The sequence below is a fragment of the Artemia sp. Qi Xiang Cuo genome, chromosome 14 (assembly GCF_049724085.1).
Source record: "Artemia sp. Qi Xiang Cuo chromosome 14, ASM4972408v1, whole genome shotgun sequence".
Lineage (NCBI taxonomy): Eukaryota > Metazoa > Arthropoda > Branchiopoda > Anostraca > Artemiidae > Artemia > Artemia sp. Qi Xiang Cuo.
In genome coordinates this window covers 62,189,917-62,208,018 of record NC_142807.1, presented here as the reverse complement: position 1 = coordinate 62,208,018, position 18,102 = coordinate 62,189,917, and the positions used below count along the sequence as shown (strand labels likewise).

The following is an 18,102-nucleotide window of genomic DNA, read 5'->3' as shown; positions in this document are numbered from 1 at the left end:
AAAATAAAACTCATATATAAAATTAAACTAAACTAGAACTCTAACAAAAAAAACTCTAAGCTAAAATTATAAAATCTTAACCAAAACTAAAATAAACTCGAACTCTAAAATAAAACTATAAGATAAGACATTAATATAAAACTATAAATTATTAACTAAAACTAAACTAGAACTATAAATGAAGATCATATTTAAATAATAAAAAACTGATATAAAAATAAAATAAACTATAACTCTAACAAAAAAAAACTAGAAGATAAAATAATAAAATATGAGATTAAAATAAAATAAGATAAAAATACAATATCGTAAACAAAGATAAATCTCTAAACTATTATATAAAATTACAATCACAAAGGACTCAAACTAAAACTCTATTATTAGACTCTAAACTAAAACCCTAAACTCTTAAATATTAATAAACTAAACTTAAACTCTAACATAAACTTTAAGATAAGACCATATTCTGAAACTATAATCTCTTAAATGATAGTAAAATAAACTAAAACATCAACAAAAACTATAAACTAATAAATAAAACTAAAATATAATTGAAATCTAAAAAAAAACTCTAAGATTAGACTCTAATATAAACTTCAAGGCACTAAAAAAAAAATAAACTAAAATAGGAAACCAAAAAATATCAATACGATAATAAATTATTTTAAAACAACAAAATATTAACGAAAACTAAACTAGAACTGTAGATGAAACTCATAGGTAAAAAAAATCAAAATCTTGGATAAAATTAAAATAAACAATAAGACTAACAAAAAAACTCTAAGCTAAAATTCTAAACTCTTGAGTAAAACTAAACTAAACTAGAACTCAAATTAAAACTCTAAGCTAAGACTATAATATAAGACACCAAACTCTTAACTAAAACTAAACTAAAACTCTAACTGAAACTCAAAGTTAAAAAAATAAAAATTTTAACTAAAATTAAAGTAAACTATAACTCTAAAAAAAAAACTCTAAGCAAAGACTAATATAAAAATATAAACTCTAAAATAAAATTAAAATAAACTAGAACTCTAATAAAAACTCAAAGCTAAAACTCTAAACTATTAACTATAAATAAAATAAACTAGAACTTCAACAAAAAGTCTAAGCTAAGATTCTAATATAAAAGCTCTACATTCTTAACTAGAACTAAACTGAACTAGAACTCTAACTTAAACTCAAAGGTAAAAAATAAAACTCTTAACTAAAATTAAACTAAAATATAACTCTAAAAAAAACTCTCTTCTAAGACTCTCATCTAAAATTCTAAACTATTAACTAAAACTAAACTAAACTAGAACTTCAATAAAAACTCTAAGCTAAAAACTCTAAACTCTTAACTAAAACAAAATTATAAATCTAAATTAAAATAAGAGGTAAAAAAATAAGACTCTTAGCTAAAATTAAACTAAACTATAACTCTAACAAAAAAACTCTAAGCTAAAATTCTAAAATATTAACTAAAACTAAACTAAACTAGAACTCAAATTAAAACTCAAAGCTAAGACTCTAATTTAAAACACAAAACTCTTAACTAAAACTAAACTAAAACTCTAACTGAAACTCAAAGGTATAAAAATCAAACTCTTAACTAAAATTAAACTAAACTAGAACTCTAACAAAAAAACTTTAAGATAAGACTAAGCTAAAACTGTAAACTCTAAAATAAAATTGAAATAAACTAGAACTCTAAAAAAAAAGACTCTAAGCTAAAACTCTAAAATACTAACTAAAACTAAACTAGAACTCTAACAAAAAAACTCTAAGCTAAGACTAAGCTAAAACTCTAAACTCTAAAATAAAATTAAAATAAACTAGAACTCTAACAAAAACTCTAAGCTAAGACTCTAAGCTAAGACTCTAAACTCCTAACTAAAACTAAACTATACTAGAACTTCAACAAAAAATCTAAGCTAATGCTATAATATAAAAACTATAAATTATTATCTAAAACTAAACTAAACTAGAAATCTAACTGAAACTCAAATTTAAAATATAAAACTATTAAATAAAACTAATCTAAACTAGAACTGTAAAAAAAACTCTAAGCTAAAACTATAAACTATTAACTAAAACTAAACTAAACTAGAGCTTCAATAAAAACTCTAAGCTAAAAACTCTTAACTCTTAAATAAAACTAAACTAGAAATCTAACTTAAACTAATAGTTAGAAAAAATCAAACTCTTATATAAAATTAAAAAAAACTATAAATCTAAAAAAAAAAACTCTAAGACAAAATTCTAAAATCTTAAACAAAACTAAAATAAACTATAACTAAAAAAAAAACTCTAATATAAGACTCAAAGGTAAAACATCAAACTATTAACTAAAACTAAACAAGAACTCTAACTGAAACTCAGAGGTAAAAAAATCAAACTCTTAACTAAAATTAAAGTAAACTAGAACTCTAACAAAAAAACTCTAAGCTAAGACTAAGCTAAAACTCTAAACTCTAAAATAAAATTAAACTAAACTAGAACTCTAACAAAAACTCTAAGCTAAGACTCTAAGCTAAAACTCTAAACTATTAACTAAAACTAAACTAAACTAGAACTTCAACAAAAACTCTAAGCTAAGACTCTAAGCTAAAAACTCTAAAATCTTAACTAAAACTAAACTAAAATAGAACTCTAACTGAAACTCAAAGGTAAAACATCAAACACTTAACTAAAATTAAACTAAACTATAACTCTAACAAAAACTCTAAGATAAGACTATAAGCAAAAACTCAAAACTATTAACTAAAACTAAAATAAAATATAACTAAAAAAAAAAATCTAATCTAAAAACTATAAACTCTTAAATAAAACTAAACAATAACTAGAACTTAAAATAAACGTTAAAACAACAAACTCTTAACTAAAATTAAATTAAACTATAACTCTAACAAAAAGCGGCGCATCCCTGTGGCGCATCCCGCTGCGGCGCTTCCCCCCACCCGTGGCGCATCCCCCTGCGGCGCATACCCATGCGGCGCATTCCTGCCCCGTTGCGCTTCTCGGGCCCGGGGGACCTTTGAGGACCGGGGGGTGGGCCTTTGGGGTCCGGGGTGCCCTTTGGGGGTCCGGGGGGCCCTTTGAGGACCCGGGGCGGGCCTTTGGGGGTCGGAGGCGGGCGTTTGGGGGACTGGGGCTCTTTGGGAGCTTGGGGGGACCTTTGAGTACCGGGGGCTTCCTTCGGGGTTGGGTAGGGGAATTGGAACCCTTTGGGCTTGGGGTAGGGGACCTCACAACACTGTTCAATGGAACTTGTGTATTATAACGTCCACACTCAAAACCTCTTCTAAAACCCTTTCTAAAATCATCTTTTAAAATGTCTCTAACTGTTTCACCGAAATAATTCCATAAGCTGTCTAAAACGCTTTCGCCCAAATAATCCCCTAAAAGTAATTTCTGTGTGTTCCTTTTGTTTTTTGGCATCTCTGTGCTTTCACATTTCAAGTTTCTAGGAAACCCTTTCCTACGTTAATCTCTTCATCTCATAAATGTTTCTAGCTAAACTATTAAGGTTTCGTTAGAATATCATTTTATCTCTCCGACTTAAAGCTCAGTGAAGCCGTATTTAAAAATAGAATTTCTATCTCTTTAGACTCCCGCATAATTCCAAGATACCAAGTGATGTCATTTATAATTCCTGACACTAAAGATCGATGAAGCCCTATTTAAAAATAGAATATTAATTTTTCTCTCTGACCTAAAGAACGTTTATCCCTCAGATCTAAGATTAAAGAAGCCATGTTTGTTTCTTAATTCCCCCTTCGTGAATCAATAATTTACCCTAGCGATTATGTAAATCAATTTCACAGGTTAAGTTAACCAAACAACAATGAATCCATGTTTTTTTCATAATTCTCCCATCGTGAATCAATAATTCCCCCTAGCGATTATGTAAATCCAATTTCTCAGAACAGGCTAGCCAAACAACAATGAATACAGGTATGTTTCTTAATTCCCACTTCGTGAATCAATAATTTACCCTAGCGATTATGTAAATCAATTTCTCAGGTTAGGTTATCCAAACAATCTCATAACATTCACATCGAGCATGTCCATTCTCACTGACAACGAACAGACATAAATCATCCATATAACAGACATGAAAAACATCAAATAACTCGAACAACACACATAACCATCCATGAAAACAGACATAAATGTGAGAAAGTTCCTGTTTTTCAAATTCTCACTGACAAAAAGCATAAAACATCCATAATTTGATGTTGACAACCATGAAAAACATCAAATAAATTGACCAACACACATAACCATCCATGAAAACAGACATAAAAGTGAGAAAATTCCTGTTTTTCCAAGTGAGAAAATTCCTGTTTTTTCATTCTCAGTGAGAAAACCATAAACCACGTGGTCCTGTCACGAGTAGAACCCCCCTCTCTACTGGCGGGGGAAAATTTAAAATTTTGTGTCTGGGAAAAGTGGGCAAAATGTCTTTCCTCCAGTATGTTTTATGCCTGTTGTCCAACAGGCTTCTAATAGTAAATGGACAATACGACCCAAAAGACAACACAATAAAACTGTTTTGCCGACGACAAAGAGAGACAAACATCTTACTGTCAGATATAACGACGGTGGATGTTGAAATCCTCCAAACTGTTCATTCAGGGCATCGAGATTTTGCTTGGTCAACCTTATCATGCTTTGTATATTCCTCAACTGGAATAAAAGAAATCAATCTGTTAATAAAATTTGAAAACCACCCAAAATAAGGGGGGAATCCTGAATTTACCTGAGGAAGATACTTGAAAATGCATTTAAAAAGTTATATACAAGAAGCAGGGCAGTATCCAGAATTTTTGTTCAGGGATTTTTTTTTTTTGGGGGGGGGGGGGATTGAATTTTTTTTAAACGCATCAAAAATTTGTTCATTTTCAGTTTTGTTACGTTTTTAAGAGTCGGACAAACCTTTTCTGGGAGGGGGGAGGGTTCAAACCCCATACCCTTCCCTGGGCAATTTTAAACAGTTCGGGCTCAATTTTTCCAACGAACTTACCATACAGACGAGACACGTCGACAAAATACAGACACGTCGAGATTCTTTAAATTCCCAGAGGGGATTTGAATTCTTTGGGAAAAATTATGATGCTTGAAAATTCCCATGAAGAGGGGACTCTCGAGGTATTCAATAAATCAAATGCAACCAAATTAAAAAACTGAATATTTTGGTTATATACTACATGAAATTCATCAATAGATAAATAAAGTAAAAAAAAAATGACCTCACCTTAAGAAGATGAGGCACAAGTTAATTCACCTCGTCAAAACAAGTCGTGTTTCCAGTAAAATTGTCACATTTGTAAAAGGAGACGACGGAGGAGGAGATCTCTTCTTATAAGAGTAACTTCTGCTCTTTTAAAGCTTTAATCTTGGTCTATATTTTAACAGAAAGGTAGTAACCTTTTTTTTTTTTATCAAAGTAATTAGTCAAAGATTGTTACGACTCTATGATCATTATTATCATATATTATCGACTAGAAACTTGGGGAAATGTGGCTGAAACCCAACCCAACTCCCACAAGGTGTGGTAACCCTTGAGGAAAATTCCCAGATTTTCAAAGAGAGAGGGGGGGGGGGCTAAAAGCCACTAGTTAGTTGTTTTGGGCCATGCTCATCCAATGGTACATTTTTCATGTCGATCTAACACCATGTTCGAGGTTTAACACGGAATTTCCACTCAAAATGCAGGTTTTTTTTCCAAATTGTGAACTGTTTTTTACTGTTGAGATGTCTGAATTCACATCCCCTATGACTCAGGGAGAATCACATTACCAGTTTACCACTGCGCTATGATAACTGTCTATTAGTGAAACATTATCAAGTACTTTGTGATTGAAGAGGTGGCTACTCTTAACACCGGGTATTACTATTAGTGGATTGCTCTTCACCAGTATTACATATAGAACTGAACACTGGTATAGTTACATATAGAACTGAATGATAGTACATAACATATAGAACTGAACACTGGTACACTTACACATAGAAATTAACACTAGTACATTTACGTATAGAACTGAACACTGGTACATTTATATTTAGATCTATATAAGAGGCAAGAAGTATCTAAATAGATACTTTAGAATCTATAGAATCTTTAGAATCTATACAACAGAAGACTAAAGGGATGTGATAACTCGGGCACTTCTCAATTTTATTACATATATGACGAATGAGATCATACCCCAGAGAAACAACTTTTCAAAAGATACTTGTATTGCATTTTCATGTATACGATTATTAATATTTGTCAGAACTGGCATTTTATTTTAAAATTTCAGTTACTATGGGCTAGAGTTCTTCCTTTATTATACAATCACTGCAAAAATAAAATATTTAAACTTCAGATTTTATTTTTAAAAATGTCGGTTACTATGGGCCAGAGTTTGTTCTTTACTGAACAAACTCTGAACACTTTACTGAACAAATTCATTGACACACAGATATCATGAATGGCCCCTTTAGTACACTGATCTGAGAGGTGTAATTGAATTTATTACCTCATTAATACGTCAATTTAATACATCATAAAGCTAAGAATAACTTTTAGGACCCGGAGAATAAATGTTTCGCTAATTATTTCTAACTAAGACAGGAGAGTTGAAAATTTACTATACCATACTTGAACAAAGAGAATGTGCTCTCAAAAAGCACACAATGACCCTCCCCCCATCTAAACGAAAAACAAAGTAGGAAAGCACAACAATATCTTCAAACAAAAGCATATCTTAGCCTTAAAATCCATTTATTTCTAAACATTCATTTGCCTGCTATGAAATCAATTAAATTTATACATATTTCTCCTCCCCAATTTTCATCCAAGGATGCATACCCACCCAACGATATCAAGATCCAATCAAATTACGAACACAAGGAGAAATTCAGATACTTAAACCTAAGAAGGAACGCTTCAGTTATGCAGATCACCCAAAATCTGAAACAACATCTAATTCCTAACTGAAGTTTTGACTGTATCTACTAGAACATTTTCATGTTTACAAAGTACCAACCACAGCGAGGAGGGTAACTCCAGCATTTTTATTGGGGGGGGGGAGGGCAAGAGGGTTTGATATCTGGATAGTCAAGGGGCATGGGCTCTATAATAGTTTTTTCAAGTTGCGGGGGGGGGAGGGTAACTGCCCCCCCCAAAAAAAAATGATGCCCCTCGTCAAAGCCTATGCTTAATTGGTCCCTCTATTTCCCCTCTTGGTCCAATCTTTGTTAAAACAATCGAGTATTTACTTCAAAAGAAAAAATTTCTTCATTCATCAGCCAGGCTATTTCTTGACAAGAATAATCCTCAAATCTCGAACCAAGTTGCGAATTATTAAAATCACAGACAGATTTAAGTTTACAAATACTACATTTTAACACTTTATTAAATCTTGGCGATGGAAAATTTCCAATATATCCTCGCCAAACCATCATTGTGAATACTGAGAGAAGAAGCCAAAATATAAATTTTGACTTTTCACCTTCAAATCATATTAAGCAGATCAAACACTGTGAATTACTGAAAGGCTTCCAGTGTTCTTTAAATAAATAAATAGTAAAGCCATAAATGTAGTAACATAGAAACACGATGTCGAAGCTTAAGGGGTATGGATGGGTTGTAAGCATAAACGTACTAACTTAATTATTAATTGAAAGAGGAAAAGAGAAAAAACTTGATATAGTGGAAATGAAGCAATGCAGAAAAAAAAACTTTTTCGCACACTGACCCTGGTCTGCGTTGCGCAGGTAGCGATATCCTGATTCAATGACTTCGGCCGGGATTGCAATGCTTGGTTGGGGGCAAATCATCTGAAGTTCCGCATGTTTCCCCCTCAGATTTCTCCAGGTATCCATTTAAAGCTGAGTCGACTCTGAGCTTACAGTCACACCATTGACCGCCGTTCAAAATCAAATGAGAAAAAAAATATGTTTGTTGCCTTTCTTTGAAAGCAATACTTATACTCTGCAAAACAGGACTTCTATAAAGATCTTGTTGCAGTCTGATCCACTTACCAAATGCACCCTCGAAAAAAATGGCTGGAAGAAGGTGAACAACCCTACTCAGATGAGAGTTGTGATCGAAAAGAATGAACTTAGTGGAACAGTCCCCTTCTAAACTAGCTATAATAACCAATTTCTTGAATATAATTTCATTAGATATAATTTTAAAAGTGCTTAGTTTTTTTTTTACAACTAGACAAAAAGCCCCACATTGCAGGGCTTTGGGCTAGTATAATTCTGGCCGTTGTGCCTCTCTCCATTTGTTTGGGCCTTTGGCCCAAACAAATTATTGCTGTGTTTACGTAGTGCTCCACACAATCTACACAAAAAATACGAGCCAAATTAACAATTAAAAAATGGTGTTGTTTCAAAGTATGTCACGCACAGGAACTATCACTTTTTTGATTTTGCCTCTTTAGTGTGCAGTTAAATTCAGTCACTAAACTGAATGTGGTAATTCAACAGATGGCAGCAGGTGTAAACAAGATTTAATAGCTCTGGAAACACTCACAAAGAGCAAAGCTCTGGCCCCCGCCTTCAGTCAGATTCTTGATTGATGTGAATGTATTCTTTAGCCTAAATTATTTAAAAAAAAAAGCAAAGCATTTCTGATGAAAGTAAAGAGTGAAGTGGAAATTTAAACCTAACAAAAACTACTACTTTGTAGTTTACGTAGCATATTTATTAGCTGTAGTTTACGTAGCAAAATATTTATAATTTCCGTTCGGGGGAGGATGGGGCACCAGCTAAAAACTACCTGAAGTTCAGAAACTTACCAGCAGCTAAGTATAGCGCCGTCATAGTCCCCTTTTTGAGCTTATTCATTAGTATGCTACTAAAAAAGGTAAAATAATAAGTTCAATTAACCAAATTGAAGAGCTCTAATTTTGCTAATTCTAGAATCAGATACAAAACAACATAAGCACCGTAAAAACTTCTTATATTTTGATCCGTCTTGATCAAACAGTTCGGGGTAACGAACTGTAAGTAAGGAGCGACCCGGCTCAATAGTAACCGAAACTCTAAAAAACGGAACTTTGATATCAATAGATACCGTACATCAAAAGAATCATATTTTTATGCTGATTTCAAATATATAAGTTTCATCAAGTTTAGTCTTACCCGTTAAAGTTACGCGCCTGAGAAAATTTGCCGAAAAAAGGGGAAAACACCCCCTAAAAGTCATAGAACCTTAATGAAAATCATACCATCAGGTTCAGCGTATCAGAAAATCCTACTATAGAGGTTTCAAGCTCCTAGCTTCAAAAATGTGGAATTTTGTATTTTTTGCAAGAAGAAAGATGATGGATGCGTGTTTATTTATTTTTTTCTTCCCAGGGATGATCGTATCGACCCAGTGGTCCTAGAATATCGTAGGAGGGCTCATTCGAACGGACATTTAAAGTTCTAGTGTCCTTTTTAAGTGACCAAAAAAATTGAGGGCAACTAGACCCCCTCCCACGCTCATTTTTTTCCCAAAGTCACCGGATCAAAATTTTAAGATAGCAATTTTGTTCAGCATGGTCGAAAAGTATAATAACTATGTTCTTGAGGATGAATTAATTCCCCAGTCCCCGGGGGAAGGGCTGCAAGTTATGAACTTTGCCCTATGTTCTATAGTACCGTATTGGTTATTGGGAAGTATACAGACGTTCCCAGGGGGATTTTTTCTGGTAGTGGAGGGGTCAGGGGTTACATGGGAGGATCTTTCCATGGGGGAAGGGACATTGTTATGAAGGGGGCACCGGATTTCCCAGCATTATTTAAGAAAACGATCAGAAATTAAATAAAAAAAAACAAGTTTTCAACTGAAAACTTTTCAAAATCAAAACTTAAAACGTACAGAAAATATTACGCATATGATTAGGTTTACTCCCTAGTCAATGCCTCGCTCTTTACGCTAAAGTTTTTTTTTATTACTTTCATAAGATCCATCTATTCTAATTAAAGGTCTTTGTGTTTAAGGGGTCATTCTTAAAGAATTGAAAAACAAATTGAAATTTAGCGTAAAGGGCGAGGTACTGACTTGGGGAAACCTCTAAAACCCTCTAATATACGCAATAAAAAAATATACAAATATAGAAGTTCGTTACGTACGTTAATTCGTAAGTTACGTATATTTATTACTAATAAAAACGCTAGTAAATAAAATTTACAGTGAAATGCAGATGGTCATTGACAGGGTCCCCAAAAAAGACATACTCGTGATTGGAGGCGATTTTATTGCAAAGGTTGGTGGTAGGCTGAATGACTTTGATCAGGCAATTGGTAATCATGTCTTCTGTGAAAGGTGTTCTAATGGAAACAGACTCCTCCTGTTCGCAATGCAGATCAATCTTGCAGTGGCTAATACTTGGTTTAGACACAAGCCCTGTTACACATATACCTGGGAATCCCACAATGGAACAGTGAAACCTCAATTTGATTACCTGCTTATATTGTGAAGGTGGAAGACCATGATGTTAGACTCAAGGTTGCAGAGAGGTGCTGACACAGGATCAAAAATTGGATCCAACTACTTCTTGCTAAAGACCAGGCTAAGGTTCAGACTCATTACAAAGAAGGCACTCATGTTAAGTCAAGAAATAGATGTATCATAGGCAGCGCAATCGCGCTGCCTCAGTAAAGAACGATGTTGGCACAATGTATTATTTATTTCTTTAGACCAGGGTGCTTCGTATCGAAGGAGTTGTCGTAGAAACTTGGAAAAGGGCTCATTCGATTGGAAATTGGAACGGCTAGTGCCCTTTTTAAATAGTCAAAAGTGATTGGAAGGTAACTAACACCCCTTCCACGCCCACCATTTCCCCAAACACATCCAATCAAAATTTTGAGATAGCCATTTTGTCTGGGGCCATATAACATTTTTATAGAAAGCGTTGTCGTAGAAACTACAAAAAGAGCTCATTCGATTGGAAATTCAAAGGGCTAGTGCCTTTTTTTACAGTCGAAAGTGATTGGAGGGCAACTAACCCCCCTCTCACGCCCACCTTTTCCCCAAACTCATCCAATCCAAAATTTTAGATAGCCATTTTGTTCAATGTAATTGAAAGTTCTGCAAATTAGGTCTTTGAGGATGACAACCCCCCCCACAGCCCTCAGGACAAGGGTTTAAGTTATGCTCTGGGGCATATGAGGTTTTCATAGAAAGCGTTGTTGTAGAAACTTCAAAATGGGCTCAATCGATTAAAAATTGAAATGGCTAGTGCCCTTTTTAATAGTCGAAAGTGATTGGAAGGCAACTAACACCCCTTCCACGCCAACCAGTTCCCAACCATTTCTGAGTAGGGTTCTAATCCCTATGCTTTCTGAAATCCAGGATATAATTTGTACTTTACTGAAAAAAATCTTTTAAATGTTTTCACTTTTATAACTTTAATAAATCAAAAATTAATTAATATTTTAAGGAATAAATATCAGCATTATGTATATTAAACTGACAGTGCACATTTTTTTTCAGTAAATTCATTTGAATTTTTTTTTAGTAAAGTACAAATTATATCCTGGCTTTTAGAAAGCATAGAACGCATAGGGTTTAGAACCCTAATCATATTAATTTCTGCTCGTTTTGAGATTGACTTATTTTAATTTCTGTTTGTTTTGGATTTCATTTATTTATTAATATTGATTTGTGGTAGTTGTATGCTTGGTAGATTATTTGATTCTATTTTTTGTTCATTTTTGGCTTAATGGAGTTCTTTACCTTTTTTTTGAAAAACTTATTTTGTGCAAAAATTTTTTTGATTAATCGAAATTATAAATAGATAAATACCAAGAACCCTTTGTCCTTGAACTTTTCAACCACTTCGCCACCCTACAGGATGACGCCAAAGGTATTGATCAAAATTCCAACTCATCAGGATGCCCCACTTCCAAGATAGAGAGAAAATGGAGCAAGTTCAAAGACCATATGAAGGAAACCGCATTAAACATCCTCGGAGTTGTAAAATGAAAAGCCAAAAAATGGATCTCTGAGAAAATGCTAAAACTCTGCAAAGAAGAAGGAGATAACCAGCAAAAGTCCGCTGCATATAAATCGCTGCGTCAGGAATGCCACAAGTCTGCTAGAGCTGACAGAAAGGCCTACTGGTCAAATATGGCCAATGAGATGGAAAAAGCCGCCTCACGAAATGATACAAGGAAGCTTTACCAGTTTCTTGGAGAATGTACCGGGAAGAGAAAGCAATCTACCATCTCCCTGCTTAAAGCAAAAGACAGGACACTGCTCACAAGTAGGGAAAAATGTATCGAAAGGTGGCGGGCACGCTTCCAATAATTGCTGAGACTGGGAATTACTAGCAGCAGAAACCAATACCCCATAAACTCACCCAACCCATCAGAAAACCATTCTTATGAAAATGTGTCTACAGACCCACCTACTAGAGAGGAACTAGTCCAGGCAATCCAACTGCTAAAAAACCACAAAAGTCCGGGAATAGATGGCATCTCTGCTGAGCTGCTGAAAGCTCTGCCTGAGTTGGCTGCAGATGAGCTCCATGAACTTGTTATGGATGTAAGGGACAATGAATACATTCCCGATGAGTAGAAGACATTGATAATTGTCCCTATCTTCAAAAAAAAGGAGACCAAATGGAATGTACAAACTACTGTGGCATATCCCTCATCCTGATTGCTGCAAAGATGTTCATAATTATACTTCTAAACAGGTTCCGAAACACAAGAGATTCCCGAACACGACCAAACCATGCAGGATTTAGACAAGGCATGGGCTGCTGAGATCAGATCTTTAGCTTACGACAGGTCCTATAACATCACTCCAAACACCAGCAAGAGACAATCCAAATCTTAATTGATTTCATCATGGCCTTTGACTATGTTCATTGGGACTTCCTATGGGTCACAATGAGAGAGGACAGAATCCCTGAGAAGATCATCAGACTGTTGAAGGCATACTACAATGGAACCAAGGCCCAAGTTAAAGTTGATGGTGAGCTTTCAGATCTGGTCCTGATTGAGGAGGGTGTATGTCAAGGATGTGTACTGTCACCAACCTTATTCAACTGTTTCATTGATTGAATTCTCATGGCCCTTGACAAGTATGAAGGTGTGGAAGTTAGCCTGTCCTTCTCTCTCATGGATCTTGATTATGCTGATGATGTGGACATACTTGCTGAGTCTGTTACAGATCCCCAAGCCATGATTAATGAATTAGCAAGCAGAGCACTTTTGACTGGCTTCCAAATAAGTCTACCAGACAAAAACAATGCAGACAGCTGGAATGGAGCACCCCCTGTGATCCTTGTGGTAGTCAAATCAAGGACGTCAAGTTGTTCAAATACCTTGGCTCAATGATAAAATGCAATTGGAGAATCATCAGAGGAGATCTGGAATCGCATATCCTCAGCATGGATTGTCTTTCTGCAGCTAAAGAACTTGCTTTGGAAGCATAGGGAAATCTCTCCACACACAAAGCTCCAAGTTTATGAAGCCAACATACTCAATGTTCCTCTCTATGGATGTGAAACTTGGTCACTGAAAGCAGCAGAAGCGTCAAACTTGGATGTATTCCATCACAAATGGCTGCAATATATACTAGACATTTGCCACTCAGACAGAGTCTCAAACAATGAGTTCAGGAGAAGAGGCAGGGATCACCCACTTGTCTCTGATGTTGTCAAAATGACGCGTCTGAGGTGGTTTGGCCACACCATGCGGAAATCAGAAGAGCACATTACAAAAAAAATGTCTCAAATGCCATCCTTTACCAGCATGGGGTTTTGGGGGTTTACAAAAATTTGGGTGATGCTGGGATTGCCACTGGCTTGAAATTTTGGAGCCTGCCACCCACAAGCAAAATCTCTGGAAAGAGTCAAGCCATTGTCTGCTGGGCCCCACAATGAGCCTGGATGCAGCTTGAGTGTGCAACAAGTACAAGTAAGTGTAACTACTGTTGTTGTCAAAGTTCTTGAAAGGTATGTGAATAAGGCTTTAAAGCAGCTTTGTAACTCCTTTCCAACATAGCTTCAGATCCTAGTCATCTACACTCAAATGATTGTCACAGTGCTACTAGACACAAATATTCCTGTGTACATAATCCTCCTAGACTTAACAAAAGCATTTGATTGTTTGCCACAAGTTCCTTATCACAAAGGGCTGCAACTATATATTTTTTATTATACAATGGATACAGGACTTTCTATAAGATAGAACCCAAGTTGTCAGAATTTTTGGCTCTGGTGGTGTTCATAATTTTTCCTCCCCTACAACAATTTCAACTGGTGCTCCTCAGGGTATTATTCTTCAAACACGTCTTTTCAACTTCTCTATAAATGATGAACCAAATCTTCTATCAAACCTACTCACTCTTTATCCAGATGGTTCTAAATTAGTGGGTAAATCTGCCACAGCCTCTGATCTACAATCTATTAAGATTGATCTTAACAGTCTTGGAAATTGGGCTGATACATGGTTCCTTGCTTTCAATATTGGTAAATGTCATGCACTCCACTTTGGCAAACATAATCAACACCAGAAGTATTTCCTCCAAGGGAATCTTTTTTCAGCAGTCTCTGAAGAAAGAGATATTAGAGTCATTGTTGATGAGAGATTGAATTTTAGCACCCATACCAAGACTATGTCTAATCTGCCTTTCAATCCTGTCCTGTTATCAAAATGACAATCTCAAACCGAAATCCTACTGTTCATGAAATTGTACAAGGCACTGGTTTGACAATGACTTGAGGCTGGAATGTCTTTGGCATCTCATTTTTTTAAAAAGGACAAAGACATCCTTGAAAAAGTACAGCACAGAGCAACTAAGATGATCAGTGGATTGCAGCAAAAGCCTTAGAAAGAACATCTGTACCATCTTAAACTCCCTACACTGACATATAGATGAAAACAAAGAGATATGGTTCTTCCCCATAAGCTTATCAGAGGCAACGCAGTGGCGTTGCCTATAGTAAAGGCCATACGGCTCCAATGTTTTATTATTATTTATTTATTTTTTTCCCAGAGGCACTTCATATGGAAGGGGTCGTCGTAGAAGCTTCAATGGGGGCTCATTCGATTGGAAATCAAGAGTTATTGGGCCCTTTATAAAGGTCGAAAATAATTGGTGGGCAACTAGCCCCCCCCCCCCCACGCACCCAAGTCCTCCAAAACCAATCCCATAAAAATTTTGCGATAGCCATATTGTTCAGCGTTGTTGTTTTGCTAATACAAAATATGTTTTTGAGGAGGATGCCCCCCCACAACCCTTAGGGCAAAGGTTTTAAGTTATGCCCTGGGGGAATATAAGGTTTTTATAGAAGGCGTTGTCTTAGAAACTTCAAAACAGGCTCATTCAATTGGAAATTAAAGAGCTAGTGCCCTTTTTAATAGTCGAAAGTGATTGGAGTGTAACTAGCCCCCCCCCCCCCCCTCACGCCCATCATTTCCCCAAACACATCCAATCAAAATTTTGAGACAGCCAATTTGTTCAGTGTAGTTGATTTCCAGATAGAAAATATATTTTTGAGGAGGATACCCCCCCACAACCCTCAGAGCAAGGGTTTTAAGTTATGCCCTGGGGGCATGTAAGGTTTTTATTGAAGGCGTTGTCATAGAAACTTCAAAACAGGCTCATTCAATTAGAAATTAAAGAGCTAGCGCCCTTTTTAATAGTCGAAAGTGATTGGAGTGTAAATAGCCCCCTCCCTCCCCCACGCCCATAATTTCCCCAAGCACAACCACTCAAAGTTTTGAGATAGCCATTTTTTTCAGCGTAGGTGATTCCTACTTATAAAATATATTTGTGAGGAGGATACTCCCCCACAACCCTCACGGTAAGTGTTTTAAGTTATGGCCTGGGGGCATATGAGGTTTTTATAGAAGGCTTAGTCGTAGAAACTTCAAAACAGGCTCATTTGATAGGAAATTAAAGGGCTATTGCCCTTTTAATAGTCCAAAATGATTGGAGGGCAACTACCCCCCCCCCCTCCCCACGCCCATCATTCCCCCAAACCCATCCAATCAAAATTTTGAGATAGCCATTTTATTCAGCGTAGTTAATTCCCAGATAGAAAATATATTTTTTGAGGAGGATACTCCCCCACAACCCTCAGGGCAAGGGTTTTAAGTTATGCCCTGGGGACATATAAGGTTTTTATAGAAGGCGTTGTCGTAGAAACTTCAAAACATGCTCATTCGACTGGAAATTAAAGGGCTAGTGCACTTTTTAATAGTCGAAAGTGATTGGAGTGTAACTAGCCCCCTTCCCCCCACGCCCATCATTTCCCCAAACACATCCAATCAAAATTTTGAGATAGCTGTTTTGTTCAGCGTAGTTGATTTCAAATGAGAAAACATTTTTTTGAGGATGGTGCTCCCCCATAACCCTCAGGGCTCGGTTTTTAATTTATGCACTGGGGGCATCCATGGTTTTTATTAAAGGTGTATTCACAGAAACTTCAAAACATTGTAAGTCGAATCTAAATTAAAGGGCTAGTTCCCTTTTAATAGTCAAAAGTGATTTGAGTGTAGCTAGCCCCCCCCCCACACCCATCATTTCCCCAAACACATCCAATCAAAATTCTGAGATAGCCATTTTGTTCAGCATAGTTGATTTCCAGATAGAAAATATGTTTTGAAGGAGGACACTCCCCCAGAAAATTCAGGGCAAGGGTTTTAAGATATGCCCTGGGGGCATATAAGGATTTATAAAAGGCGTTGTCGTAGAAACTTCAAAAAAGGTTCATTCGATTGGAAATTCAAAGGGATAGTGCCCTTTTTAATAGTCAAAAGTAATTGGAGGGCAACTAGCCCCCCCCCGCCCGACGCCCCTCATTCCCCTAAACACATCCAATATAAATTTTGAGATAGCAATTTTTGTTCAGCGTAGTTGATTTCCAGATTGAAAATATATTTTTGAGGAGGACACTCCCCCAAAACCCTCAGGGCCGACCCTTGGGTGGACTTATTACGTTCGTGAAATCAGCTCTCCATTCTAGTATCTTTGAAGCAAATGATTATTATCTAGCTGTGAGAGTGGATCGTTCTGTGTGTATCTAAATACAAAACATTCACTTGTGTTAGAAAAATTTGTCTGGCCAGCTAGGTTGCTAATATATGACAACTTATTGTGTACCCGCTAGACAGCTGAACAATAGAGGCCAACCCTCGGGTGGACTTATTACGTTTGTGAAATCAGCTCTGCATTCTAGTATCTTAGAAGCAAATGATTATTATCTAGCCGTGAGAGTGGATTGTTCTGTGTGTATTAGTGTGTATCTTCTCACAGACTACAATAATGACCAGTCTGAGCATAAATTTGCGCTATCTTGTGAAAAACTAGGTTCATGTATAGACGAAATTCGGCACTTAGGTTTACCTTGCATTATAGCCGGTGACTTTAATTGTAATCTGTCTGAGCTGAATGCTCAAGCTTCACCGCGTACAACACTAGTTAAGGGCTTATTTAGTGATTTCTTGTGTGTTTTAGATAAATCGTCCGATTTTACGTATGTTCACATGTCCTCGCGAACTTCCAACCTGGACCACGTTGTAGTATCGTCAGATTTGCAAGCAGATATAGTAAAGGTTGTGTTTGATTATCAGTTGTCTGATCATCTTCCCATAACTTGCTCTGTTGGTATGCCATCTTCTGGTCACCAAACCACACCTCTTGCTCCTTCAGCACCTCGACACCGTTGTAACTGGTCGAAAATTGATCAAGCCCTATTCATCAAGTCGGTAGGTTCAGTCCTGAATAAAATCAGCGTCCCATTTTATCTCCTTCAGAAGTCACTCCAGTTACCTCAAAAAGATGTTTCGATTTGTCTAGATATATATTGTGCAGAAATCTGCCATGCTCTCTGCTTTGCAGAAAAACAAGCTGTTCCTTTGCAACAAATTCGAAAAGGAATCATTCCCGGGTGGTTGTCAAATCCAGATCTCGTCATTTCATGTAGTCAAGCAAAATTTAGGTTTTCAGTATGGAAAGAGTGTGGAAATATGGAACAGCATAATCCGTATGCTGTTCTTGTGAACAGCATACGGATTTTCACGAAGCAAAAGTTTTCTAAGGCCCTGGCTTGGCATCGGAAAAATCTAGTCAATCGTTATTCTGCCCATGCCAAACAAGATAGAAAT

General features: G+C 36.0%; 1 protein-coding gene across 1 annotated transcript in view; it reads right to left on the bottom strand.

Annotated features, from left to right (window-relative positions):
* The window catches only part of Raf (serine/threonine kinase raf oncogene), a 101,093-nt gene that overhangs the window by 74,541 nt on the left and 8,450 nt on the right, over window positions 1-18,102 (bottom strand). Inside the window, exon 2 of the mRNA XM_089100011.1 lies at window positions 4,573-4,674. Within this exon, the coding sequence (XP_088956137.1) occupies window positions 4,573-4,674 (102 nt within the window). The remainder of the gene's footprint in view (window positions 1-4,572; window positions 4,675-18,102) is intronic.